Here is a 27,321-nt window from a genome sequence, read left to right on the forward strand (position 1 = left end):
CTTGTCATTGATTTGTGATAATCTCATTACAATGTGCCTTGGAGTAGGTTTATTTGGGTTAAGGTAACTCAGCGTTCTGTTTGCTTCTTGGATTCAAGGCTCTAACTCTTTCCATAGGCTTAGAAAGTTCTCATTGATTATTTGTTTCAACATATTCTCCATCTTCTTTTCTCTCTCTTCCTCTTCTAATATACCCATTATTCTTATATTGCTCTTCCTGATGGAGTCAGACAATTCTTGTAAGGCTATCTCATTTTTTAAAATTCATGAGTCTTTCACTTTTTCTCTCTGTAGTATCTCTAGTTGCCTGTCTTCAGTGTCACTGACTCTCTCCTCTATCTGGCTTATTCTATTGGCTAAGCTTGTTACCTCATTTTTCAGTTCATGTATTGAGTTTTTCATTTCTGTTTGGTTCTTTTTTATAGTTTCAATTTCCTTGGTTAAGTACACCTTTTGTTCATTAAGTTGTTTTTTGAGCTCACTAAATTGCCTTTCAGTGTTTTCTTGTATCTTATTAAATACTTTTAGAGCTTAATTTTGAATTCTCTGTCATTAAGCTCCAAGGTTTCCAAGTAATTGAGATTTTTTTTCCCTGGGGATGTTTCATCATCTATCTGAGCTATGTCTCTGTCTTGTATATCCATATTTGATTTTATTTCCTTTATGGCATTTGCGGGTGATATTGTTAATAACCCCAATAAGAGATAATTATTCCTTTTTCTGGCAGGGGCGCTGCACAACAAGATTTGCCTCTGTGAGATTCTTGGGTGATCTGTTAAGGCCTAGTTGTCACCTTTGTAATGATGAAGACAGAGTTGTCACATTGGTGGTAGGAGGGGCTTATTGCTAGGGCTTTGCAACTTTATAATACCCGCACTGGCTGACCAGCAGTCCTTCAGGGCCCTCCGCCACATCCCCAAAGAGCAGGGGATCTAGTCTCTGGGTGCCCCCACCTCTCAAAAGAGAAAGCAGTCTGGAGACCTAGTGAAGAGGGGTTTTCTACCACTGTTCTTTTCACAACAAGGTGAGCAATGAGGAACCAGGAAGCTGAGGTAACAAAATCCAGTCCCTCCTCTGATATCACTCTAAGCTCTCCAAGCACAGCCCCGGGCAGCTTCTTCAGGAGCAGCTGCGACAGAGATCGAAAATCAGGGGCTTCCTGTCCACACATGCTAAACTCCCTCCGGCAACCTGGTGCCCAAGCTTCAGAGCCAGTGACACGCAGATCCCAGATCCCAGATCCCAGATCAAGTGGGTCTGTCACTACAAGGCTAAATTGTACTGGTCGGGCGGGCAGATCAAGCGCACCCCAGTGTCCTATGGGCTGATCTTCACAAGCTATTTGCCTGCAGTTCTTGGGAGCTTGCAACTGGCTTTGTGTGCACTCCGTTCCTGTAATAGCTCAGCCCTGCAATCACGGGTGCAGCAGACACGGGGAAGGGGCCCTGCTCCCCATTCTTGGTCGCGGCTCCTCGCTGTGCTCCTTCCGCCCAGCCTCTCCACCCGGCTCCTCCGGGTCTGAGATAGAGCCTGCGCAAACAGTGCCTCCTTCCCTCAGGTCCCTGAGGAAGGAGAAAGACTCAGTCCTCTGGTATTATTTTTTCTTCTGTTCTTTGGCCCGCCTTCTTGAGCAATCATAACTTTGTCTATCCAGTGTGTGTATATTTTAAGTTCCTCTGGGTTTTCTTCTCTGCATACAGTTGTAGAATTTGTTGAAATTTCAAGGGGAGAGAGGAGGAGTATCTCTCAGGCCACCATTTCTCTCTGTCTATCTGTAAGAGTTTAATTATATCATCTTTGGCTATAAAGATATCTTAGCTGATTGCCTGGATCACTAACCATCGTGGAGACCTCAGGATGTGAGACCTATCAGATGTTCCACCAAAGAGATTTTTAGTCAATTTTATGACTCACCTAACACAGTCATTCTCTTAATAGGTCTTCACTTAACTCAAAATACCAGTTTAAGAGTAAACTTACTGACTGATGTCCACATTACACTGAATATGCGTGGCTGGGAGGCAGGAGCCCTAGAGGACCTACTAGTTGAGTTGTATGCATAAAAGATTTAATTTTGTTTGTCCCCTTTGCTTTTAGTGAATTTTTTTTCCCAGAAAAAGAGAGACAACTCTTCTACCTGCTACACTTTAATATTTTAAGATAGATATACTTTATTTTTCAAAACTATTCATGCTGGCATCCTGCTCTATTTGCTGTAGAACAAAATATAGTGTAAAATATGTGTCTTGAATTATGTTTTAATGGGAGAGACAATATATAAATAATAACTCAATTAAATGTTATTTACTTAATTCAGTGTAGACTCTCCTTAACATGATTTCTGAGGCAATGGTATGGGAGGAGTTATAATGATTATTTTTGTAATAGGTTTAAAAGTACAAATAAGCCTTTCACAGAGAAACCAAATAAAGAGGAGTTTACAAGTACAGGAGTTCTCTCACACAGAATTAATAGCAATTTCTTCACTTCATATGTTTGGTTGCCACTATGTTATGTAGCCATTATTGTTTAAAGACTGGAAAATTTTACTTTGTAAGTGGTTCTCTTTTGCTGACAGTGCTATTTGATAATACTGATATTCAAATATAGTACTCACATTGCACATTTCGATATATCTAGCATCCTTTGTGAATAATGACACTCAAACTATCCCTGTGGGGGTATAGAGATAAGATCATTATTCTCGTTCTCTAGATAAGGAAACTGAAATGAAATTCCTTGCTGAAGGTCAAAGAACAAATCACTGGCAGAATAAGATTAGGGCAGTGAGTTCTTGATTTTCAATCCTTTGCTCAATCATCTAAGTCATATTGTTTTACTCAGTGTGGGAGCAGATTATTATCAGTCAATCAGAATACGGCTGTGCCCAAGTGATGCCAGAGGAATAGCTGAAAAATGAATACCAGCTCAATCAACCATTTGTTTATCTGTAATTTGCCAGATCTTGTTATACGGATATTTTTCACTGAGGTAGGTGGTCTCTGTGTGTTCCAGATACAGACTCTAATTTTATACATATTGTATTCAAAATTTAATTTTTGGAAGTTCTGTTTTTTAAAAAAACCTAACTTTGGTATATTTTGGATTTCACAGTGATTTAATATGTCCTGAATAATATGTTAGCAGTGCGGTAGAGTGGGGACAGTGCTCTTTGAAATGGCTATTTGATGCCTCTTATAACACTCCTTGTGCAGTGGCAGACAAACCTGTTTTGACCATGAAAGATGATGTAAAATAGTATCAACGTAAAATAATATCTCAGCACTAGGAGAAAGCTGGGCTTCTAAACCAGCCATTGACTACTTAAAAGAGCATTTAGGCCTTCAAATAGGACTGAAATCACAAGACTCGGTTGATATCACATGAATTCCCCCAGAATCAGTTACTCTGGATGTGAAGGTGGCTAAATAATCAGGTGACTTGTGCTAAGGTCTGTATAGACGTTTATGGGCAGAAATAGTTGAGTTCTTTCAACATTCAACGAACCTTTACTGTACTCCTTATACATACTTACCTATATCTCTGCAATGTATCCTGATTCTTGGACATGTTCAGGTAGGATAATCAGTTCACAGGTGAAACATTTTTCCCTAGGTCAAACAGCATACATGAGAGTCAAGATGTAAACTCAAGCCTGACCAGATGGTGGTGCAGTGAATAGAGTATTGGACTGGGATGCAGAGGACCCAGGTTTAAAACCCTGAGGTCACAGGCTTAAGTGTGGGCTCACCTGGCTTGAGTGTAGGGTCACTGGCTTGAGCCCAAAGGTAGCTGGCTTGAAGCCCAAGGTTGCTAGCTTGAGCAAGGGGTCACTCAACTCAATCTGCTGTAGCGCCCCCCCCCCCCACCTCTCCTCGCTGGTCAAGGCACATATGAGTAAGCAATCAGTGAACAGCTAAGATGCTGCAGTGAAGAATTCATGCTTCTCATTTCTCTCCCTTCCTGCCTGTCTGTCCCTATATGTTCCTCTCTCTGTCTCACTCTGTCTCTGTCACACACATAGGCAAAAGATGTAAACTCGGGATGCATGGCCTTTTAGCTCAGTTCATTCAGTCATGATACTACTGAGCTTTTTGATGGATGATTCCATTATATTTTATAGTTTGCCTTGTTCATTATTTTTTTTTGCAGTTGAACTATTAAAATGCTTAACTAATTTTAACTCACAGTAATTCACGATAAGAATGACACAAGTATTATCATTCACTTTTGGTCTATAGAATTTGTAGTAGCTTGAGTGCAATAATAAAGATTACAGTGAACCAGAAAAGGAAGAGAAAATTTATTTCTCCCAAGTTCTAGATGCCCTAGATTTAATCTTTATTCAGAATGTCATTGCAAATGTGTGGACTTACTAGTAACAAATTAAAACTACTTAACAAAAACCAATCATATATTTTGGACTTGATTACTCAGGAATACAGTATTAAAAGTGCCTTCATCCTGACTACAATGTATTGAATTTCCTTCCTATAGCTTCTATAGTCTAATTTTTAAAGTACATATATCTTTCAGCCTTGATTAGATTAAAAAGATGAGTGAATCACATAGAAACACCCTGATGTCATAGGGATGGAGTAATTATTTCTGTGTTACATTACAAAAAAATAAAGAAATGGGATATAAACATGAATGACTGTACTCTAATAGTATTTATATCCTGGGGATAAGTTTGTTTTCCTCCCTTTAAAAGTAAAATGCCTGGGAAGTCTTGTCCTGAAAGTATCTGTAGAATTACCTATTTAATATTGCAGCTGACATTTCGCTTCAAGTCCAAGAGTTAGTGACATCATTCATTCATCTGGCAGATGTTTATGTTAGTTGTTACCTTGTGCCAAGTTCTAGGTAGGTATGGGATTAAGACAGCAGAATCTCAAGGTGGGTGGGGAAGGCTGGTTCTGAGGATTTAAGTTGAGACCAGACGGAAGGGATTGGTTACTAGAAGAGTCATAGGAAAAACTTTCATGTGGCCTACAAGGCTCTGAGGTGAGAATTAAGAGAACAAGCATCATGTTATCAAGATCCCACCATTTTGCTGTAAATGTTCCGATGTCATCATTTCTTATGGCTGAGTAGTATTCCATAGTGTATATGTGCCACATCTTCTTTATCCAGTCATCTATTGATGGGCTTTTTGGTTGTTTCCATGTCCTGGCCACTGTGAACAATGCTGCAATAAACATGGGGCTGCATGTGTCTTTACGTATCAATGTTTCTGAGTTTTTGGGATATATACCCAGTAGAGGGATTGCTGGGTCATAAGGTAGTTCTATTTTCAGTTTTTTGAGGAACCACCATACTTTCTTCCATAATGGTTGTACTACTTTACATTCCCACCAACAGTGTATGAGGGTTCCTTTTTCTCCACAGCCTCTCCAACATTTGCTATTACCTGACTTGCTAATAACAGCTAATCGAACAGATGTGAGGTGGTATCTCATTGCCGTTTTGATTTGCATTTCTCTAATAGCTAAAGAAGATGAGCATCTTTTCATATATCTGTTGGCCATTTGTATTTCTTCCTGGGAGAAGTGTCTATTCATATCCTCTTCCCATTTTTTTATTGGATTGTTTGTTTGTTTGTTGTTGAGTTTTATGAGTTCTTTGTATATTTTGGATAAGAGACATTTATAAGAGTGTGGTGGTTACGGGGGGGGAGGGGGGAATGGGAGAGGGATAGGGGGTGGGGAGGGGCACAAAGAAAACAAGATAGAAGGTGACAGAGGACAATCTGACTTTGGGTGGTGGGTATGCAACATAATTGAACGACAAGATAACCTGGACTTGTTATCTTTGAATATATGTATCCTGATTTATTGATGTCACCCCATTAAAAAAATAAAATTATATAAAAAAAAAAAAAAAAAAAAAAGAAATTAAAAAAAAAAAAAAAAAAAAAAAGAGAACAAGCAACAATCATTTAGAAGTGTTGGAATAGTAAGGTGGAAACTGAGGCTCAAGGAGATGGACATGTACTAGTTAAGTTGTAACTTGGGTCTCCCATCTCTTTCTATAGCCTTTTCTATTAAACACAATCACTTTTATTGTGCTTGATAACTCTGGATATATTATATAGGATTGGTTTTTATAATTGAGAGTTAAACCTTTATCTGCAAATAGTAGGTAAACATTTATTAAGCTTTCTTTGTAATCAATGTTAATCATAGTGATTTGCATCCCTTATTAAGAAAATCACAAGGAGTACTTTAACCCTCCTGTCATATATTGACTTTAGTCTCTAGCTTGGAAATCACTTGGTCTTTTGTGGCACACTAAAAAGGAATTTCTAAGTTTATATTTAATTTCCATGTAGTCAATTTGGAACCAGATACTGTTCATCTTGTTTAAATATGATAATTTATTTTATTGCTTTTCATCATTTCAAATTATAGACCTATTGGCTAGCTAGACATCTCAGCTATAATTTGTGCACTTTTCTTTTTGATAAATGGTGAAGATTGAGTTATCAGGGCAATAATTTATATGAATTGCAGATATACTTTATTTTTAACTACCTTTCTACTTTTAGTATTTTTATTACTTTGTGGAGAAATGAATTGGTGCTAATATTGTTTATAGCTCCCTTTGATATTTTGTTAGCCTTTTAATCCATATATAGGAATTTGCTATGAACTTAGCTCTATATCTTAATAAAGCCCTTTTATTTGCTGATGATTATATAGGCCAATTAACATTGCCCCAAAGTCAGTGGGAATGGTCACTTGACAAATCAGAAAGTACGAGGATGTGTTCCAGATACCTACAAAATTATATTAAAGAACCTCATATTGCTTTCAGAAGAGCTAAATATACTCCTGACCTTTATATTATATTTTAATGTAAAGAGCTGAAAGTAAAATAATTTTCTATATGTGGATGATACAATATTTTCAGTTTTATTGAGGTACAATTGACAAAATTATTAGACATTTAAAGTGTACAACATGATTTGATATATGTGTCCACTATGAAAGGATTTCTCCATTGAGTTAATTAGCACATTCATTACATCACATTTTGTCTTTTTTTGTGAGAACATTTAAGTTCCATTCTCTTAGCAAATTTTAATTATACAATACAGTAGTCTCAACTATAGTCAGCATTTTATATGTTAGAACCTTAGATCTTACTCATCTTATAGCTGAGAGTTTGTACCCTTTTACCAACTGGCCCCTATCCTTAGCATTCCCCAGCCCCTGGCAACTACTACTGTTTACAAACTATTTCTATAAATTCAATTTTTTTCTTTTTCTTTTTTGTATTTTTCCAAAGCCAGAAATGGGGAGGCAGTCAGACAGACTCCTGCATGCGCCCGACCGGGATCCACCCAGCATGCCCACCAGGGAGCGATGCTCTGCCCACCCGGGGCCTCACTCTGTTGCGACCAGAGCCACTCTAGCGCCTGAGGCAGAGGCCACAGAGCCATCCTCAGCGCCGGGGCCATCTTTGCTCCAATGGAGCCTTGGCTGCAGGAGGGGAAGAGAGAGACAGAGAGGAAGGAGAGGGGGAGGGGTGGAGAAGCAGATAGGCGCTTCTCCTGTGTGCCCTGGCCGGGAATCGAACCCAGGACTCTTACACGCCAGGCCGATGCTCTACCACTGAGCTAACCGGCCAGGGCCTATAAATTTAATTTTTTTTTTCTTCATTTTTCCAAAGCTGGAAACGGGGAGGCAGTCAGACAGACTCCCACATGTGCCCGACCGGGATCCACCCGGCACGCCCACCAGGGGGCGATGCTTTGCCCCTCTGGGGCGTCACTCTGCCACATCCAGAGCCATTCTAGTGCCTGAGGCAGAGGCCACAGAGCCATCCCCAGCACCCGGGCCATCTTTGCTCCAATGGAGTCTTGGCTGCAGGAGGGGAAGAGCGAGACAGAGAGGAAGGAGAGGGGGAGGGGTGGAGAAGCAAATGGGTGCCTCTCCTGTGTGCTCTGGCCGGGAATCGAACCCGGGACTCCTGCACGCCGGGCCGACGCTCTACCGCTGAGCCAACCGGCCAGGGTATAAATTCAATTTTTAAAACAACATTACTCATATAAGTGATACCACAAAGTATTTGTCTTTCTCTGGCTGGCTTATTTTACTTTTCACAATGCCCTCCCATTTCATTCATGTTGCAAATGACAGAATTTTTGTCTTTTTAAGGCTGAATAATATTCCATTATATAAATATATAACATTTACCGTAATAACTTTGCAGACTGAAATAATTCAGCTTACATAATTATGTAACACTTGGGGATCTGATCTTCCATTTGTCCATTTTTTTCATACTTTAAATATTGATTTGTGACATGCATAATAAAAATGTACAATTCATAAGTTTAGTCTGATATACATTCACAAAGTGAACATACCCATTCAAGAAATACCAACACCCCAGTTTGACTCTTAATATCAGAAATTTTGCTTGTTTTTATGTCTTTAAATAATGAAATCGCATAGTTGTGTTTGTGAGATTCATTCATGTTATTGTATTTATACTTTGTTTATTTGCAGATCTTCATACTATTCCTCTAGACACATATACTGCAATTTATTAGTCCATTCTACAGTTGATAGACATTTAGATCGTTTCTAGGGGTTCTTACCAAAAATGCCACAAAAAATATTCTTATAGAAATGTTTTGGTGAATATATTGTGCATTTTTGTGTATTATATACTTTGGAGTGGAATTACTACATAATCAGTCTGATTATGTTCAACTTTGTAGATCATGGCAGTTTTCCAAAGTGGTTGTAAAAATGATAGGTTCATCAATTGTGTAGAGAGAGAATTCTAGTTACTTCACTTCTTTGTCAACACCTGATATTGTCTTTTTTCTTTTTAAATTACAGCTATTCTTGTGTATGCCAATTATTTGTATGTCAGTTGCCCTCTTCAGACCTTTTGCTTTCTTTTCATGAGAACATTGCTCCAGTTTGGTTATTGAAACATAAGTTTCTGTATTCAGAATATTTATTCCTGGAAATGCTGCTCAGTACTTGTCAATAATTTTGCTAAGTGCAAGAGTGGGTATAAAAAGCTTCAGTAAATATTTTGAATGCAAAAATCCTGATTCACACTAATTTATAGCAAAAAAGGTAATTAATTGACTCTTGTAGCTAACAAAGGGCTTGGCTGGCTCCTAGGGTCAAATTTCACTTTTCCTGTTTTTCCACTGAGCAGCCTATCTTAGAGCTCTTTCTTCAAGGGCACAAGAATTTTTATAGTAGCTCCAAACTCCCAGCAGTTAAACAAAAACAAACAAACAAAGAAACAAACAACAAAAGCAAAACAACAATAGCAAATTTCTTCCTGTATTTCCAGAGCTCGCTAATACAAGTCCTGGAATTCAGTCTCTTGGCTCGGACTGTACCTTTCTTGGCTCAGGGTTGGCTCCAGGTCCTTCTGAACCTCATGCTCTTAGAGGAGCAATGATTCTTCAGGAAATATTGATGTGCTTCTACCAGAAGAGAGGACAATGGTTAGTGGCAAGCAAAAACAACAAAATATTCACTACCAGTCATGTGACTTAAAAACCATCAAGCAGTCTATAATTGTAGATGCTACAGGATTTATCCTTGAGTTAGGCAAAACTGCTAGAAAATTATGCATAGGGACTGCATCATTTTAAGCCCTGTGGAATTGCTTTTATCAAAATGTGCTAGGATGTTCAAGTATAAACGTGCATTAAGAGACAATATAGGCCCTGGCCGGTTTGCTCAGTGGTAGAGCGTCGGCCTGGCGTGCAGAAGTCCTGGGTTTGATTCCCGGCCAGGGCACACAGGAGAAGCGCCCATCTGCTTCTCCACCCCTCCCCCTCTCCTTCCTCTCTGTCTCTCTCTTCCCCTCCCACAGCCAAGGTTCCATTTGAGCAAAGATGGCCCACACTGGGGATGGCTCCTCGGCCTCTGCCCCAGGCACTGGAGTGGCTCTGGTCGCAACAGAGCAACGCCTGGAGGGGCAGAGCATCGCCACCTGGTGGGCAGAGCGTCGCCCCCTGGTGGGCGTGCCGGGTGGATCCCGGTCGGGCGCATGTGGGAGTCTGTCTGACTGTCTCTCCCTGTTTCCGGCTTCAGAAAAATACAGGGGAAAAAAAAAAGAGACAAAATAATGAATTGTCCTGCAGATTCCTTATATTATTGTAGGATAGTACTGAGGGAACTGTTTATTCTATTTCAGTGTCCCTATTATAAGATTTAATGGGAGAAAATTATTCCTAGTCTTTGTGTCAAGAAAAATTGAACTGTTTCTAAACACCTTTTGTGATTTCATTTTATAAACGTTGGAATTTCTGAAACTGATAATGTTTCCTCTTTGCATGCTAGAATGATAGAATCAATTTTATGGATTGTTTTAGTCAAATATACTACACGTCAAGGCATAACTTTTTAGTGCTAACTTCACACCTTTATTTTTAGCTTATATTTTATTTAAATTATGATTTCACAACTGTTTTTTTTTATTCTGCTATATGCCCTTTGTAAATTTCCTGAAGTCTTTTCTGAAATAAAATCGAAATAAATATTATAGATTTTGTGAAGACCTTCTTCCATGCATTGATACTATCACCACAAAATAAGTAATGATAGCACTTATTTTGGGTTCCAGTTTTAGACGACAGGGTTGTGAAACACTACCGAATCAGAAGACTGGATGAAGAGGGCTTTTTCCTCACTCGAAGAAGAACGTTTTCAACACTGAATGAGTTTGTGAGCCACTACACCAAGACAAGTGATGGCCTGTGTGTCAAACTGGAAAAACCATGCTTAAAGGTGAAATGCTTTCAAGCTGTGTTCATTTATTTTTGAAGTTAATTTTTTCCTCCCAGGTATTGTATATTTTTCATGTTGCTATGTCAGTTCAGGTAAAACGGTCAAAACGTTCATTTGATTACCTAAGGTGTGGATACGTTGACCATGGCCCATGTGCCAATACTGTCCCTCTCTTACTTTTGTTAGGAAGTCTTATTGGGGTACAGACATCCTCATTTAGTCACAAATTGTCTTTGCTTTTTTACTGTAATAACAGACTTTAGTAGTTGCAATAGAGACTGTATAGCTCACAAAGCCTAAAATATTTACAATCTCATTCTTTCCAAGAAAAGTTTGCTAGCCCTCCAACCTAAGGCAATCACTGAAGACAGAAAATATTCATTCTTTGTACTAAGAAATTAATATGGTATCCTGCCATTGAAGCACTTTTTAACATGGCTAAAGGGAAAAAAGTGCTGAATATAATTATTACTTAGATCTGTTTTTAAGAATATTAATATGAAATTACTAGATTTATTATCCGGTTGAGTTGTCTGCATATAGATATCATTCTAATAGTTTGATTTTTTTTTTACCTGGCCTGTTTGATAAGAAGAGAAAACATTTATAGACTATATGTACATCCATCATTATTTAGTTGTTGGCATGTTTTACCTAAATGTATTTAAAGTTATATACTGTAGTGGGAAGACCCACTTAGAGTCCAGGTCTCATGCACAGTCAGTGTGATAGCCAGCGCTGTGCTTTACACCTGGATGATTGATGAAAGCTTCGTGGTGACACCCGATCAGAATTTTATGGAGAAGTAGAAGCTGAAAATTTTTATCTAGTATGTATAAAATATATGGAGTTCAATTCTGCCAAGTTAATATGCAATTTTGGTAGAAGTATATACATCTTAGATAGTACAGGAATGTCCAAGAGTACCTGAGTTCATGCTAAGAAATAGCTTACAAAGACATCGCTTATATACAAATCTTATGTACAAAGATATGGATTACAAAATGCTCAGTTTAACCAATCTTGTTAAATCCACTGGGGAAACGGGTTTATGATGAAGCATAGGCAACCTTCTCTGCACTGAAGATGCTGATGACTCAGTGGAGGAGACAAGCTAAACTTCCAATGGTAGATGTGAGCTAGATTGTGAGCTCAAAGAGAGCAGTGGCTCTGCCTTTTTGGTTACAGAATGGAACCTAGCAGGTGCTTGAAAGTGTTTACTTATTAAATGTATGAGTAAATTAATGAATGAACAAGTAATTTTTGTAAAAAGATGAAAATTTTAGTTATGCAAAAATACATGACACAGATAGTAAATGCTACAGGCCAAAGAGTTTAGGAAGTAGTTGTAGATGAAGTAGAAACTTAAATTTGGCCTTAAAATTGGAAAGATTTAACTAGACAAAGAGGCAGAAAGAAATCATGCCATTCCTGTGTGAGGGAGGGTCTGCGTGTGGGGTGGGACAGAGGGACAGCAAGTGCTTGCATTAACAGGATTAGAGGGGAGGTCAGCTTGGAAAGGTAGTTGTACAGCTCTGCCACAACTCCTTTCCAGTTTAAAGTAATTAGAATAAAATTTATAGTATTTTGTTTTTAAAAAATGAAGTCTCTTTTTAAAAATACAAAGACAATTATTTTCATTCAAAAAATTGTTAAATCCTTTTTTTTTTTTACAAGTATTCTTATTATTCTGTGACACAGATACAAGTCCCCACTCCTTTTGATTTGTCATATAAAACTGTGGACCAGTGGGAGATAGACCGCAACTCCGTGCAGCTGCTGAAGCGATTAGGATCCGGTCAGTTTGGCGAAGTGTGGGAAGGCCTATGGAACAATACTACTCCAGTAGCAGTAAAAACGTTAAAACCAGGTATGGAAGTGAGAACATCAAAAGTTCTATGGCATATGTTAATTATTATAAGTTCAACTTGCCACTGTACAGGTCAAAGAGGTCACAGGAGAGTCGATGTAGGCACCAAGCAAGTGCTGCAATCACTATCTCTGGCCCAGGTACCATAACTTGTGGCCAAGGCTCTGGACTGTAATTTGAGAGCATGCTTCCTGAATCAGCTAAGTCTTAGTAAAACCCCAGTGAAAGATTTCAGTAATGCATCTGTTCTTCTCTAGGGTTAAAATCCAACCTTCCAGTGTCTCTCTTCCCCTTTTTTCTGGAGTTAGTTAAAAACAAAAACAAAAAACTCACCTACTTAAAGAATCAGTGGAATCTTGGAGTTAGTTAAGGAATGACTATTTTATTATATACTAAATGTGTATGATCAAAAGGCAAAATGGTCCGTCTAAAAGACCTCCTATTAGAAACCGTATGAACTGGTTTTCCTTCCGTTCTCTTTTTCCCTGTAGTGAAAATTAAAAATATACTAAAATCAATATTTATTCAGGCAGATATTATTTCCTTCCTTTTAAAGATGAGATGGGAGAATTTAGAGAAATTAAATAACTTTCCTGAGACTTACTAGTCATAATCTTGAATAAATTTTTAAAAATACCCTATGCTTCAGTTTTATCATTTGCAAAATAGAGTTAATAGAAGTAAGGCCAACCTAGCAGGGTTGTTATGAAGATTAAATTAGGTCATCAGAGGAAATGCTTTACATAATGTCTAGTTCATAATATATGACTAATAATAATAATAATAATGATTAAAATAATAGTTACGGCCCTGGCCGGTTGGCTCAGCGGTAGAGCGCCGGCCTGGCGTGCGGGGCACCCAGGGTTCGATTCCTGGCCAGGGTACATAAGAACAGCGCCCATTTACTTCTCCACCCCCTCCTCCTTCCTCTCTGTCTCTCTCTTCCCCTCCCGCAGCCAAGGCTCCATTGGAGCAAAGATGGCCCGGGCGCTGGGGATGGCTCCTTGGCCTCTGCCCCAGGTGCTACAGTGGCTCTGGTTGCGGCAGAGCGACGCTCCAGAGGGGCAGAGCATCGCCCCCTGGTGGGCAGAGCGTCGCCCCTGGTGGGCGTGCCGGGATCCCGGTCTGGCACATGCGGGAGTCTGTCTGACTGTCTCTCCCCGTTTCCAGCTTCAGAAAAATACAAAAAAAAATTTTTTTTTTTCTTTAAAATAATAGTTACAAAGTTAGTAAAAGGCAGGGCTAGAATCTGAACTCATGTCTACATCTACTGCATCACACCCCAGGGAAGCAGCATTCTATGAGGGTGCAGTGTTACTGTAGCAGTACATGTCTACTTTCCTAATAACATGAGATGGAATAATAACCTAAAGCTAGAATATAATTAATTCTCTGGGGGACTTCCATTACTTACCTTGTTCATAATTCTTAAAAGTTAAGAAAGCCACCAGGTGGCAGCACTTGTACACTTGGGCGCTGCAGTTGCAGACTGGCAGGTTAGGAAAGCATCATGGTTCCCAAACTGCGTCGAAGCGCAGGGTAGACCACATTGAATTCATAGGGTGTCACCGAATACTTGGAAATTCTGAAGTAAACACCTCAAATGCTGCACGAACTGCTACACCGGAAGATAATTTGCAGCTTCAGCATTAGCTCATGTTATATTTCTTTTGCTGACATTGTATCTTTGTGAAGCAGGTTTTTGGTGGTTGCTGTGATCAAATGCAAGATCCACACAAAAATCAATGTGGAACAGGAAGTGTAGGCAGCAGTGTTCTATCTGCTTCCAAGACTTGGGAAATTGTGCAGTGCCCAGTAGATGCATATATCCTGTTAGTAATAATTTGCAGCTAAGAATAAAATGAAGAAATTATTTCTGTTAGGACACAAATACTTCTTAAGTTGTTTGAATTTAACCATGTAACCAATAGGACTGTTAAGTATTCATTTTGGCTTAGGGGCATCATGAAAAAGTTACTGAGGCAGTAAGTGTGCCATGAACTGGGTAAGTTTGGGACTCCCTGATATGAAAGTTAAGAGCATAAAGTTTGTTATAGACTAAACCCGAGTATGAACTTGGCTCTGCCCTCTGTGACTTTGGACAATTTTTTAACCTTTTGAATCTCCTCATCTGGAAGTGGAAATTATATTAGTTTCTACTTCATTGGATTTTATAAGGACAAATTGAGTAAATTTACATCAAATATGTGCAGTGAGTTCTTAACAAATGTTAGCTCCAATAGGCTGCTGACAGATGTCCACTGATGTCCAAATCCACTAGTGCAGGAGTCGAGTCTCAGCATTTACATGTGCCACATAGAACAATGGAGACACACTGTTACCTGGCCAGGTGCCATATGGGTATTCCAGGTGAGGGCTATCTATTCCAGCACCTGAGATTTTCACAGTCACTGTATGTTTACGATTTTGAATCCTAATCTTGTTGACAGTTGAGACTAAAATTTAATGTCCGATCCAATTCTTTTACAAAAACGAGCAGCTATCTATCTATCCTAACATTGCTCTCCAAAGAAGGCCTCTGGAGGTGAAAAAGAACAAAAAAAAAAAGTCAGACTTCATATATTAAAAAATGTGCCATAATAGTTTTCTTTCCAACAGGAATAATTATTATTGATTTACAGTGTAATAGCAACAAGCAGCTTTGGTGATTGGTTAAATGTCTTCACTTCACTGGGGCCATTAATCAATCATAGCAGCTATTTGTTGCTTAGCAGACTACCGAGCAATAAAGACGAGCTTGAAATCAACTCCCACAGTAACTTTGACAGGCAAAAATTAATATTTAATGTTGCATTACAAGCGGAGTTGGGATCGGGTCTCCTTTATTGTGCAGCTGATCGGTGGCAACCAGAGTGGCCAGTTCACCTGCAGTCTCCTGACATACTGTGGTTTTAGCTATTGTGGACAGCCTGATTTGGCAATGATTTGAGTAGCCTGCATTCCCTGATTCTGATACCCACTAAAAACATCGACATAGGAACATTTTGTATATATAAATTGTCTGAATAGTGATCATAATTTCTGCTATCATTGGAAGCTGCATGAGTCAGATTATTTTTTCAGGGTGGGGGAGGAACCCACTATATCCATATTTGACCATAGGCCAAACTAATTTTAACAACCAAGAACAAAGCCCTCTATTATGGTTTGAGTGCCTCTTTTATATTCAGCTCCATTTTGCTTCTGTGATTCAAGGTTTTAATACAATTTGATTATATGGAGCAAACCCATGGTGGGGATGAAATTGAGGAAGCTCAGTAAAATGTGATGTTATAGAAAAGAGGCCTTTTCCCATTATCTTCCTTCTTTAAGTCCTTGCCCCTTCCCCTCCTCAGTCAATTACTACACACAAATTGTTTGGTTTACCCCAGAGTATGCATAATAATAATAACAATACAATAATGGTCAACAGTCACAGAATACATATGTACCAGGCATCGTTATTATCCTGATACTTATTTTATGATGTCAGTGAGATTCTTAGCCATGTTTTAGAGATGCAGAAACTGAAGTTCAGAGATGTTTGATAACTTGCTAAAGATCACACAGTGAGCCAGGATTTGTTCAGTCTCTGGAATTTGATTACGCTTGGGCTCTGAACTTCGAGACTCTCAAAGGGCATATCAAAGGCTAGACTGCCTAAATGCTTTATGTGAAATGATCTGAAGGACACACATAACTCTTCTTAACTCCACATTAGTAAACAAGTCAGAGTGTTACCTTAGAATGTCAAAGCTTATCCCCATGCTTAGGTTCAAATATTAGTTGTGAAGACTTCAACCTGAGAGGATGATGAATAGCACAGGCTCCCTGAGCATTAGGGGAAGTCTTTGCACTATCCGTAGTGAATACGGAAAAATGAAATTATACTATTTCTTCAGTTACAGTAATACCTATGAAACATCATATCATATGAGAAGTTAAAGATTTAAAAATTACTGGTGAAATGTAAATTTCAGGTATCCTTCTCAGATTTTATTTGACATGGCAGTTTCCATGATGAGTCAGAGTTGAACCATTTAAATGCAATATAGTTGAAGATGAGTCTTTAGATTGGGCCTCAGTACTGTCTCCCTTATTATTTGATCAAGCAATTATTATTCTGACTGTGGAAATATTAATACAGGAGAAAATGTTGAATACAGGTTTTAAGTTAGACATAAAAGACTGGTGGAAAACCCCTAAGTTTTGGGGGTGACCTTTGAATATTTTCTACTTTGTCTATGCAATATGTCCCTACAGATTGAAGACATAAATATGGACGAATATCATTTCTTTAGGATTGTTCTCCTGCTGTTCCCACAGTGGGTACCAAGGACAGGGCAACTTTCAGTCCTCCCTGGACCCTGGACCAAAAAGCTCTGGCTGCAGTAATTAAACAGTCAGTGTCCTTCATCCTTCATGTTAGTAGAATGTCTTTGTGTTCTTAAGATGCCTGCCTTGTTTTATCAATTAGACTGTCAATGTCTCCGTTTTTCTTTTTCATATGGACCCGAATCAACCTTTTTTTTTACCTATGGGTAAAAAACTGCACACCCTGATGCACCAGCCCATCAATTACTAGGTTACCCTGGCTGAACTGATTCTCTTCTTTGATAAACCTGAAGATTTGTGACACTGATGCTCTTTACTGAGAGGCAGGAAGCAATCTTGGTGATTCCTACCAGGCTGCTGTGGGGATCAGAATGCCTCAGTAACATAAAGTGATTTCCCCTTCTTCTTGTTTCAGGTTCAATGGATCCAAATGACTTCCTGAGGGAGGCACAGCTAATGAAGAACCTAAGACATCCAAAGCTTATCCAGCTTTATGCTGTTTGCACTTTAGAAGATCCAATTTATATTATTACAGAGTTGATGAGACATGGAAGTCTGCAAGAATATCTCCGAAGTAAGCTGAAGACTTAATAAAAGGGGAAAAAAAGAGTAACTTAGTTTTTAGCAAGTCTTATAAATGTCAATTTAGTAAGCTTTCTATAACCCAAAGGATATTTACTATGTGTGTATCTATGAGAATGAATGTCTTCACATTCAATTGCTCAGCTACTCTTTAATAAGATATATACTGTGTACTCAAAGAGAGGAAACATATTTATGTAGTGGAAGAACAAATTGTTCACCATAGACACATCGAAGTACTTAAGTGTAATGTGGAAAATTGAAGAATAGATGTTTTGCATGATGCTTTGTTTCCTACAATAACTGATTAAACATTATGAGTCATGGACCAATATTGTCTATAGCTCAGAATTAGGGGACATAAAATACTTTTGGAAAAAGAGAGGAAGATGTACCCTCATTTTTTTTTTCTTTTCCAATGTTTGATTACATTGTACTTGTTGGTATTTAAAATACTTCCACAGTTAAGCAACATTAGACTTTTTGGACTAAATTGCAGATATTTACTATTGCTTTATTTTTATATCTGCATCCTATAGTCAGAGAGGACTTTAGGGCATTTTAAAATTTGGATGTTTATTAAGAATAATTTTATAAGCATCAATATAATAAACCTTAAAATGAGATGTTCAAAGTAGTTGAGATCAAGTACTGAGAGAATACAGTTGACTCTCGAACAATGTAGGGTTGTGGGTGCTGAACTCCTATGCAGTTGAAAATCTGTATAATTTTTGACCCTCAAAACTTAACTACTATAGTTGTCCTTCGGTATCCACCAGGTTCCAGGACACTCCCCCACCCCTGCCAAATATCAAAATTTGCAGATGCTCAAGTCTCTCATGTAAAATGGCATAGATCAATGCATCCAGTCAGACCTCTGCATCTATGGACTCTCAATTCCAGATAAAATACAGTTGAGTATTTATTGAATAAAAAAAATTCCGTGGTCCTGTGCAATTCAAACTTATGTTGTTTAAGGGTCAACTGTAATTCATGCTTAAAAATGAGATTTTTTTCTATACTTTTTAAAATATCAGAGTGGGATTGATTTAGTGTATAGAGAGGTAGAAGGAGATGAGAATAATGTAATAGAGATATCATAAAGATACAAATATTCTCTTATTGCAGAGTGACTTGTGAGGTTGATAGTATTAAATTGCAAAAGTAGATTAGAAGAACCCAGAACATAATGACTATTAAATGCTGCTAAAAAGAAAAATATACTTAGCTCCTTTGCATAAAGATGCAAAATTTAGCAACCTCAGAATATGTTATTTACCATAGAAAACTAACTTCACCATTGACCCCTTTGTTCTTATTCTCAGGAACAAAAGTATAGGAGCCTTGTTTAGTCACGCTAACAAAAATGCTTTGTCAAGGTCACTTATAATATTGACAGTGTTATATCTAATAGTCAGTTTTTTTTTAATTTAAAAAAAAATTTTTTTAATTTTTTAATTTTTTACTTATTCATTTTAGAAAGGGGGGGGGGAGAGAGAGAAGGAGGGAGGAGCAGGAAGCATCAACTCCCATATGTGCCTTGACCAGGCAAGCCCAGGGTTTCAACTCGGCGACCTCAGCATTTCCAGGTCGATGCTTTATCCACTGCACCACCACAGGTCAGGCCTCTAATAGTCAATTTTTAACCCTCAGACCAGTCAGCAGTATTTTATTCTGTGGACAGTTTCCATCTGGAAACACTTCCTTCTAGGACACTTGACTCAATAGCTTTTCCTTCTATGTTTCTTGCTGGTTCTTCTCAATTCATGTGATATTTCTCATGTCCCAGACTCCACAATATCTTGGAATTTTCCAGGATTCTTTTGCAATGACAGTAATTCCCTTTGCTAATCTTAACCAGTTGCATTGTTTAGTAACATTTATGTATTAACAATTCCCCAATTTATATCCCTCCATTACTTCAGAATCAGATAATTCAATTGCCTTCTTAACTCCTCTACTTAAACATGGTGTCAGTCTGGAAAATGTAGGTATGATACAGTAGGGAATAGCCTTCAAGTCCCAGAGACTTAACACAATGAGTGTTTATTTTGTTCATGATACATGTACAAAATAGGTTAACTGTTGCCTCAGCTCTTTAGAAAACCTTGGTAGGGGCAGGGCATGTGACTAATCTTATTCTGGCTCTTAAAGCTTCAGACTGAGTGATGGAGGTGACTTTATATCTTCTTCATTGGGCTTAATCAAGTCAAATGGAGTTAAGGAGTATGATTCTCTATAGTACTTGAAAATAGACCAAAAAAAATGAATGTATGTGAACAACCCTACTATTTCTGTCTATTAGATGTTGTAAAATAATATGTCCCAAACTGATTTTGCATTATTCCCTGTAATCTGCTACTCATGTGGCTTTTTTTTCTTTGACAATGTCAACAACCAGGTCTAATATCTTAGAGTCTTCTCTTCTTCTTCTCACATCCCATGTCTAACCAACCAGAAAATCCTATAATCTTGCTTTCTAAATATAGCCGGAATATTATCACTTCTCAACACTTCTACTCTGGTTCAGGTCATCATCATCTCTCTCCTGGATTCTGCAATAGCTTCCTAATTGGTTTCCCTATTTTGGTTCTTGTTCCCTTCATTCTCTTCTCAATATAGTAGCTGGAGTGATCCTGTTAAAGTGTAAGTCAGATTATGTCCCTCCTTAGCTCAAAAACTTCAATGACTCCCATTGGTTCTTCTCTCTGTACAACCCATAAAATGTTGCATGATCTGGCTCTCCACTACCTCTCTGACCACATCTCTCACAACTTTCCTCTTGTTCATTTTGTCAGCTACACTGTCCTTTTCTGCTACTTTTCATATCTTCCAGATGTGCTTTCCTTCAAGTGCTTCACACTTGCTGTTTTTTTAGATCTGAAATTGTTTCCTGTTACTTACCCACATAGTGTACTTCCTTCCTTCCTGATATAGCCTCAGATATTGCCATTATGATGGGTCCTTCACTGATCACCCTTTAAATTCTAAAATTTAATCTCCTTCTATTGATTTTTATATTTCTTATTTCCGCTTTTTGGTTTACTTTTAGCTGTTAATTATCTTATACTGCATAACATTTATGTATTTATTTTAAGTATCTTCTAAAGAACAACTCTATGAGGACAGAGCTTTTCCTCTATGTTTAGCGCTAGAAGAGTGTCTGGTACATTAATGGTGTGCACTAATTATGTATTGACTGAATGAAAGAATAAATTAATGGATAGGTTAAGTTGGGATTATTCTGAACCTAATAAGATTGAATTGGGGTCAAGCTTGTTTTGAGGTTTAGTATCAATTTCAAAAGACCCAGTTATTATACTGCAAACTTTTTTGGCATTGAGGATTTCTGTGGCTTGTTGATGTATTTTAGTCAGGGCTAATCAACTGAGGATTAGAGAGGTTAACAAACTTATTTAAGGTGGTCAAGTGAGATTTCAAACTCAGGAAATTTGGTTTCATTGCCCATACTTTTAACCATCCACGTAGCACTGATGTTATTTTCCAACATCATCTTCTGAGTTTGGACATGAGGATCAAATTTATCAAGATTACCATTTGCCAGATACTTTAGCAGCAAAGAAGAGTAGTGACGATATGCTCATTATAGACAATTCCTTCTCAATCAAGAGGATTTAAATTCAACATAGTGATCTTATAATAAATTTACCACTCTTAAACAGCCTATTATGATAAATGTTAAGCTGAGTGACTCTTGAATAATGGAACATAATTGAAAATATTTTCTTGCTGCCTATGTAAATTGTCACAGGCTTATGAACCTTTATATCAGTTTTGACATCTGGCCATTTTATTCAAAGTGTGCTCTGAGGTATAGTTAGGCAGTTCCTAGACCACTGCACTCTTTCAGGGTAGGAAATTTGTTATTATTCAATTTCCTTCTCTATTGTGCCTGTCAGTGAAAACCTTTTTATGTCTGCTGTAATAGCATTAAATGTTGTATTTGATAGTTGAAATAACATACATAATTTTTTATAGAACCATCTTTTATAATCCCTAAGCTTGACTGAATATTTTTTGTAATAAATTTCTCCAAAATGGGAGATGCTTGTCAAAAAACTTCAATATAGAGGGTAATTGATGCAGGTATTTCTTACTGAAATTTTAAAGAGGATAACTATCTACTTTTTATTTTTCAGTTTAGTTGCGCTTGTTTCCTTTGCAGTAAATATATACTTACAGATCTGACATATGTTAGGATATATTTCTTTAAATTTAAATCAAATCTTAGTATGTTGTTCATCATTCTCATTGACAGTTCACTTAAGTGGTCTGAAGGAGACAGAAATGTTTTCATTGAGATATCCTTTAACTGAATCCAACTATATAACTTGTTGCCATTTGCATGAAGGGAAGTTTCTCTGTAGCCCTTATCTTTAAGGTGCTCAAGAGTGATGTGTAAGGTAAGTTTTAGGCAGGTAGTGTAGAATAGTTGAGAACATGTGATTTCAGCTTTAAACATACCCGGATTTGTATCTCTACCTTACAACATATTACCTGTTCCTGTGGTAGCAGTAACCTCTATGAAATAGGACAAATAATAACAGTTCTTACTTCATATATGTAGTTCTTCTGAGTATTAAATGAGATGATTTACTAGAAATCAACCATATGGATAGTGGTGAGAGAGAAGAATATACATTTAATTTTTTTTCTTAAAAAAATACTATATAACACTTATCTGCCAGGCATTTTTTAAGTCCTGTACAATATTAATTTAGTTCATTCTTCTAACAACCTCATGAAGTAAGTATTATCACCCCCATTTTGCAGTTGAAGCAACTGAAGGTTGGAGAGGTTAACAAACTTATTTAAGGTGGTTGAACCAGATTTCAAACTCAGAAAATTTGGCTTCACTGTCTATGCTTTTAATCATACACGTAGCACTGACATACCCTTAAAGTAGACATGCAAACATTGTGATAAACAGAACCCGTGACATTGCCCAATTTAACTGCAAGGGAACAGTATGATGGAAGAGTGAGAGCTTTTTTTTTTTATCAGTTTAGACATGCAAATTAGGATTGTTTTATATGTTCAAAGAATAAAACAAACTATGCAATGTTTGAAAGAAATCCTGAGGCAACCAAGTAACAATTTCCATAAAGACATGAGACAGTGATGTGAGGTATGGAAAATGGCAGTACCTGGACCCCTTCAGATTTTTTTTAGCTGTTTGGATTGTGTGATACTATTCTTCCTTTCTCTGTGTAACACTCATTCAGGGAAGGGCAGACTGCAGCTTTGGATTGTGTTTGGTCTATGGAAATTGTTGCCTTATTGACTCTTTATAAGAAATAAAAACTTTTGTGTGGTTATGTATAGATTTTTTTGCTCAACAGATCAGTGCTAAGGTACTTAATCCCATTGGTAGCTCATTTAATCAAGATTCTCAAAATTCACTTCTGTAGTTTAAATGTTTACCCCAGTAAGTCTCTTGTTTTTCTCTTATTGCCTAGATGATGCTGGAACAAAAATCCATCTCATTCAGCAGGTAGACATGGCGGCACAGGTTGCCTCTGGAATGGCCTACCTGGAGTCCCAGAACTACATCCATAGAGATCTGGCTGCCAGAAATGTCCTTGTTGGTGAACATAATATCTACAAAGTGGCAGATTTTGGACTTGCAAGAGTTTTTAAGGTGGATTTGCTTTTGTTTTAATTAGTTTTTGTATTGAGTTAAAATTTGAACAGATCAGTAAACTAATAGATTTACTGTTATTCTTTAAAACAACGTTTTTTCAAGTTCTGTGGTCCATAGAACAAACACTTCAGTATCCCAAGGCCTTACAGACAAACTATCTCCTGTTTCTAATTCTTTTCCAAGGGGAAATAAATAGAGAAGATGCTGATGAACCAGATGGGAGAGTATGTGATTAAGTTTGTAGTTGAATTAATGATATATTGTTCAATACCAAGAGCTTCTGTTTCTCTCCCTCTATTTCCTTTATCAAGAGCAGCAGACTTTGTAGTTACCTGACCATCCTTTGCTCGCTTTATGGCACACTATATTCGTGCTGCCAGAATTTTTCAGCAGTCACTGGATTTTTAATTCTTTCCCTTCCCTTATCTTCTAACATTAGGCCAAAAGAAATTGATATAGGAGATAGAATATTAAGTGTATTTCTCTGAATCTAATTTTTAATTCCTACATTTTTTCCTTAAAATTATGGGTGTGGGGCATAAAACACAATCAATAAATGACCCTCTTTTGATCTTCATGAATTCATCATTTTTTGGGAAATTAATTAGAACCCAGGTGAGTTGACATATTAATTTAAATCATTTGGATTCTACTTTTCAGTGTTAGATAGTGGTTACATGGCAATTATCAAAGTCAATTGCTCTTCAATACCAGCAGTAAATCAGAAAACAGATGAGCTTTGCTTTTAGGTCTTTTTTTTTGCTTAAGACCAGATGTAAAGCCAGTATCATCTCATGTGAGTTCTTCCATATGCGGTAGAATGCTCCTTCAGGTGCTATTTTAGCACAGAGTAGGCTCTCAAGTAATATTTTATTAATAACTTCTCACAGATTTTTCAGTCTTGTATGCCAGCTTTTGGATTTGCTAATGTAGTTATCAATTGGACTATGCTCATTTTGAATCTTTTCCCTCTAAATTTTAATGTGAAGCAGGTTATAGACAAATGAAGGTGGCATATATATATATATCTCATTTTAACTTGGCGTAATTTCTTAATGTATTAACAGGTAGATAATGAAGACATTTATGAATCTAAACATGAAATAAAGCTGCCAGTGAAGTGGACTGCACCTGAAGCCATTCGTGCTAATAAATTCAGCATTAAGTCCGATGTGTGGTCATTTGGAATCCTTCTTTATGAAATCATCACTTATGGCAAAATGCCTTATAGTGGTGAGTAATTAATTCTGAAATGGGCCTTTCTGCTGCAGGTCTCTTACTTAGATGTGACTTTAACTGCATAACCCAGACTTGGAGGGCAGGGTTATGAGGATAACCACACCATGTGCCTTTGGGAGCATAAGAAATAAAATTTGATGATGATGATTTGTATTAATGAGGTGGTTTATTGCCTCCTTCTCCTTTGTTCTTAAATTGCAGTCTTCTAAACATTACTTACTGCAGGAATTAGTTTAATCTTTGCAGTCTGGGAAGGGGATGGTAGATTTCATAGCTTCATCAAGGAAATCAGTTTGCTTTATAATCTAGAGTATACATGTCGATGAATAATCTTATCTTGAACTTGTTTTTTTTTGTTGATTTCTTTTCTATTTTTTAGGTATGACAGGTGCTCAGGTAATCCAGATGTTGGGCCAAAACTATAGACTCCCTCGACCAGCTAACTGTCCACCGCAGTTCTACGACATCATGTTGAAGTGCTGGGATGCAGAGCCTAAGGAACGGCCCACATTTGAGCTACTGCATAGGCAACTCGAGGACTACTTTGAAGCAGACTCTCCATATTCAGATGCAAATAACTGCATAAGATGAACAGAAAAGAAGGGTATCATCAAATAATGAAGTAGAAATGAAATTCAATAATCAGTCCAGACGTACTACCTTATTAACCAACTGCAAAATGAGTATCTTGATGTATTCAAGTGATAGGGTCAATCTGGCCATGTATTATAAAAAAAAAATTATGAGTGCATTTTTTGAATGGGTAGCACTGCAGGACAGTCTAAGATGGTCTGTCATTTTCTCACTGCCTGACAAAATCATATACACTAAAGAAAGGAATTTTTCTTTTTAAAAGATTCTTACATTTCTATTTATTGTTTGAAATGCCGATCAAGAGGATCAACAAATGATAGTTTTTACTCAGTGACTGTTGTAGCATTTTCCTGTTTACTGACTAAAGTGGATATTCATTATTCCCTGGATTGCTGAATCCCATCAGAATGTTATTATGAAGGAATTTGATTGCCTGGTTACACAGCAGGACCTGCGCTTTGAGATTTTTTTTTTCTCTTTAAAAATATCCTTTAACTACAATCATGGTAAAGCCATGTTAAATGACTTGATTGTACTTGGAGTAATTGCACATATTTTTGCCTATACATAAAAATATGAAGCAGCTGTTGAGAAAAAGAATTAAAATTTCTCTCATTTGTGGAAGGAAATGATGGAATTTTTCTACACCTCAGTATGTGTCATCTGAGAATCATCTACATTAGTTTTAATCTCTTAATGTTAGGCATCAGATTGCAAAGCTGATGAGTTATTATCTATGGAAATATGTAAAAAACATCTAATAGCCTGCAAGATCTGAGAAGGAAGTATTAAAATAGTTTAGGAAAACAGAAGAGAGCGGTGGATTACTATGGCTTATGATTTTTGAATAATTTACGAAATGTACCTTTGGCATATAGATCAGAGTTTAAAACTGACTGCAAAACAGGTTAAGCCCTGTTTCAGATCTTGAGACTAAGAACAATGTCTGACCTTGGTTATGAAACTGTTGTTTTGGTCTGGTAGGACAAGAGGGTTTTTAACCATCTTAAATTTGCATTAACCTTTGTAAGAATATTAGTATCTTATTAAGCAATGGGTGTATCAAATTTTGTGCCTCATTAGATGGTTAGGAGAGCTATCAAAGGCAGTTAAAAAATCAAATACATATTCAAAGATCTGATGTAAAGCAATATGAACGAAACAAGCCATGAGAAAACAGAAGTGTATATATTCTGTCATCTTTTTTTTTAAAGGGCAAGAAGAATTTATCTAAAGAGTCACAGAACTCCAATTCAAAGCAGATTAAACACTAAGTAAATTTGTAAACTCTAACTGGAAGACAGGAGGTAGGGAAGGCTCTAGGCAGAATGCTATTAGCAGCCAGTGATGTCAAGTAAGACACAAGTCCTTTCCAACCCTTTCCTCTACCACTAGCATTGTTCTCATTCTCATGGTCCCCAGTGGCTGCCAATAGCAAGTGAGGCTCCCTGTTCTCTTTTTATTTGGGAAGAGAAAAATGGGAAATTGCTCTTTATTTTCACTTTGCATAAAAGTCATTTTTTTTCTGTCCAAATTAGGGTCATATGCCCAGCCCTGGACCAATCATAGACTTAATGTAAGTGTTAAGTGCCAATTAGCTTAAAATAAGTTTTGCCTCTGAAGCTGCAAATGTGGTCTTCCTTCCCAGAGACAAGTTGGGAAGTTGACTTATCTGAATAAAATCAGAGACGGTTAGATTCTAGATAGGTGTTGTTTAAAGAGAAAATTCCCTGAGAGGGAGCAGTTGTACTATATATATATATATATATATATATATATATATATATATATATATATATATAGTAAGTAGGTGTGTGTACATTCACTCAAATTTTTCTTAATCTAAAATGGGTCATGTGGAGCTAACAATTATAAAGCTCCATGTCCTTTGTGAACAAAAAATATTTGTAAAATAAGGTAAACACTGATCTTTTTAATCAACGATGTACAGGACAAGTTAAATTATTTAAAGTCATTGAGTCTAATTGTGAAAATTCAAATACTGTATCATGTCTTTTTGTAGCAGCTAATAATAAGAATATTTTTTTTTTTAGTAAGAACTGAGTTTTGAAATGTATAAAGAAGATCCTTTCTTGTTTTAATACCACCTGATACCCATTTAACTTTCTACATTTGCTTCTTGGAAATGTTTATGTTCAAGGTTCTGTCAATGTAATCTATTATTCTTGTTTTTACCTGATTGATCATGGAGAAAAATAATGGATTCAGTTATGAGAAGCAGTAATAGATTTTTAAAA

The 27,321-nt window shown here is 37.2% G+C and overlaps 1 protein-coding gene across 1 annotated transcript in view; it reads left to right on the forward strand.

Moving 5' to 3' along the window:
* FRK (fyn related Src family tyrosine kinase) overlaps positions 1-26,827 on the forward strand; it is a 133,610-nt gene extending 106,783 nt beyond the window's left edge. The window contains exons 3-8 of the mRNA XM_066373417.1: positions 10,615-10,778; positions 12,480-12,648; positions 17,399-17,557; positions 23,046-23,227; positions 24,298-24,463; positions 24,849-26,827. Of these exons, the coding sequence (XP_066229514.1) occupies positions 10,615-10,778; positions 12,480-12,648; positions 17,399-17,557; positions 23,046-23,227; positions 24,298-24,463; positions 24,849-25,060 (1,052 nt within the window). The 3' untranslated portion in view covers positions 25,061-26,827. The remainder of the gene's footprint in view (positions 1-10,614; positions 10,779-12,479; positions 12,649-17,398; positions 17,558-23,045; positions 23,228-24,297; positions 24,464-24,848) is intronic.
* The last annotated feature ends 494 nt before the right edge of the window (positions 26,828-27,321 follow it).

The sequence above is a fragment of the Saccopteryx leptura genome, chromosome 3 (assembly GCF_036850995.1).
Source record: "Saccopteryx leptura isolate mSacLep1 chromosome 3, mSacLep1_pri_phased_curated, whole genome shotgun sequence".
Classification (NCBI taxonomy): Eukaryota; Metazoa; Chordata; class Mammalia; order Chiroptera; family Emballonuridae; genus Saccopteryx; species Saccopteryx leptura.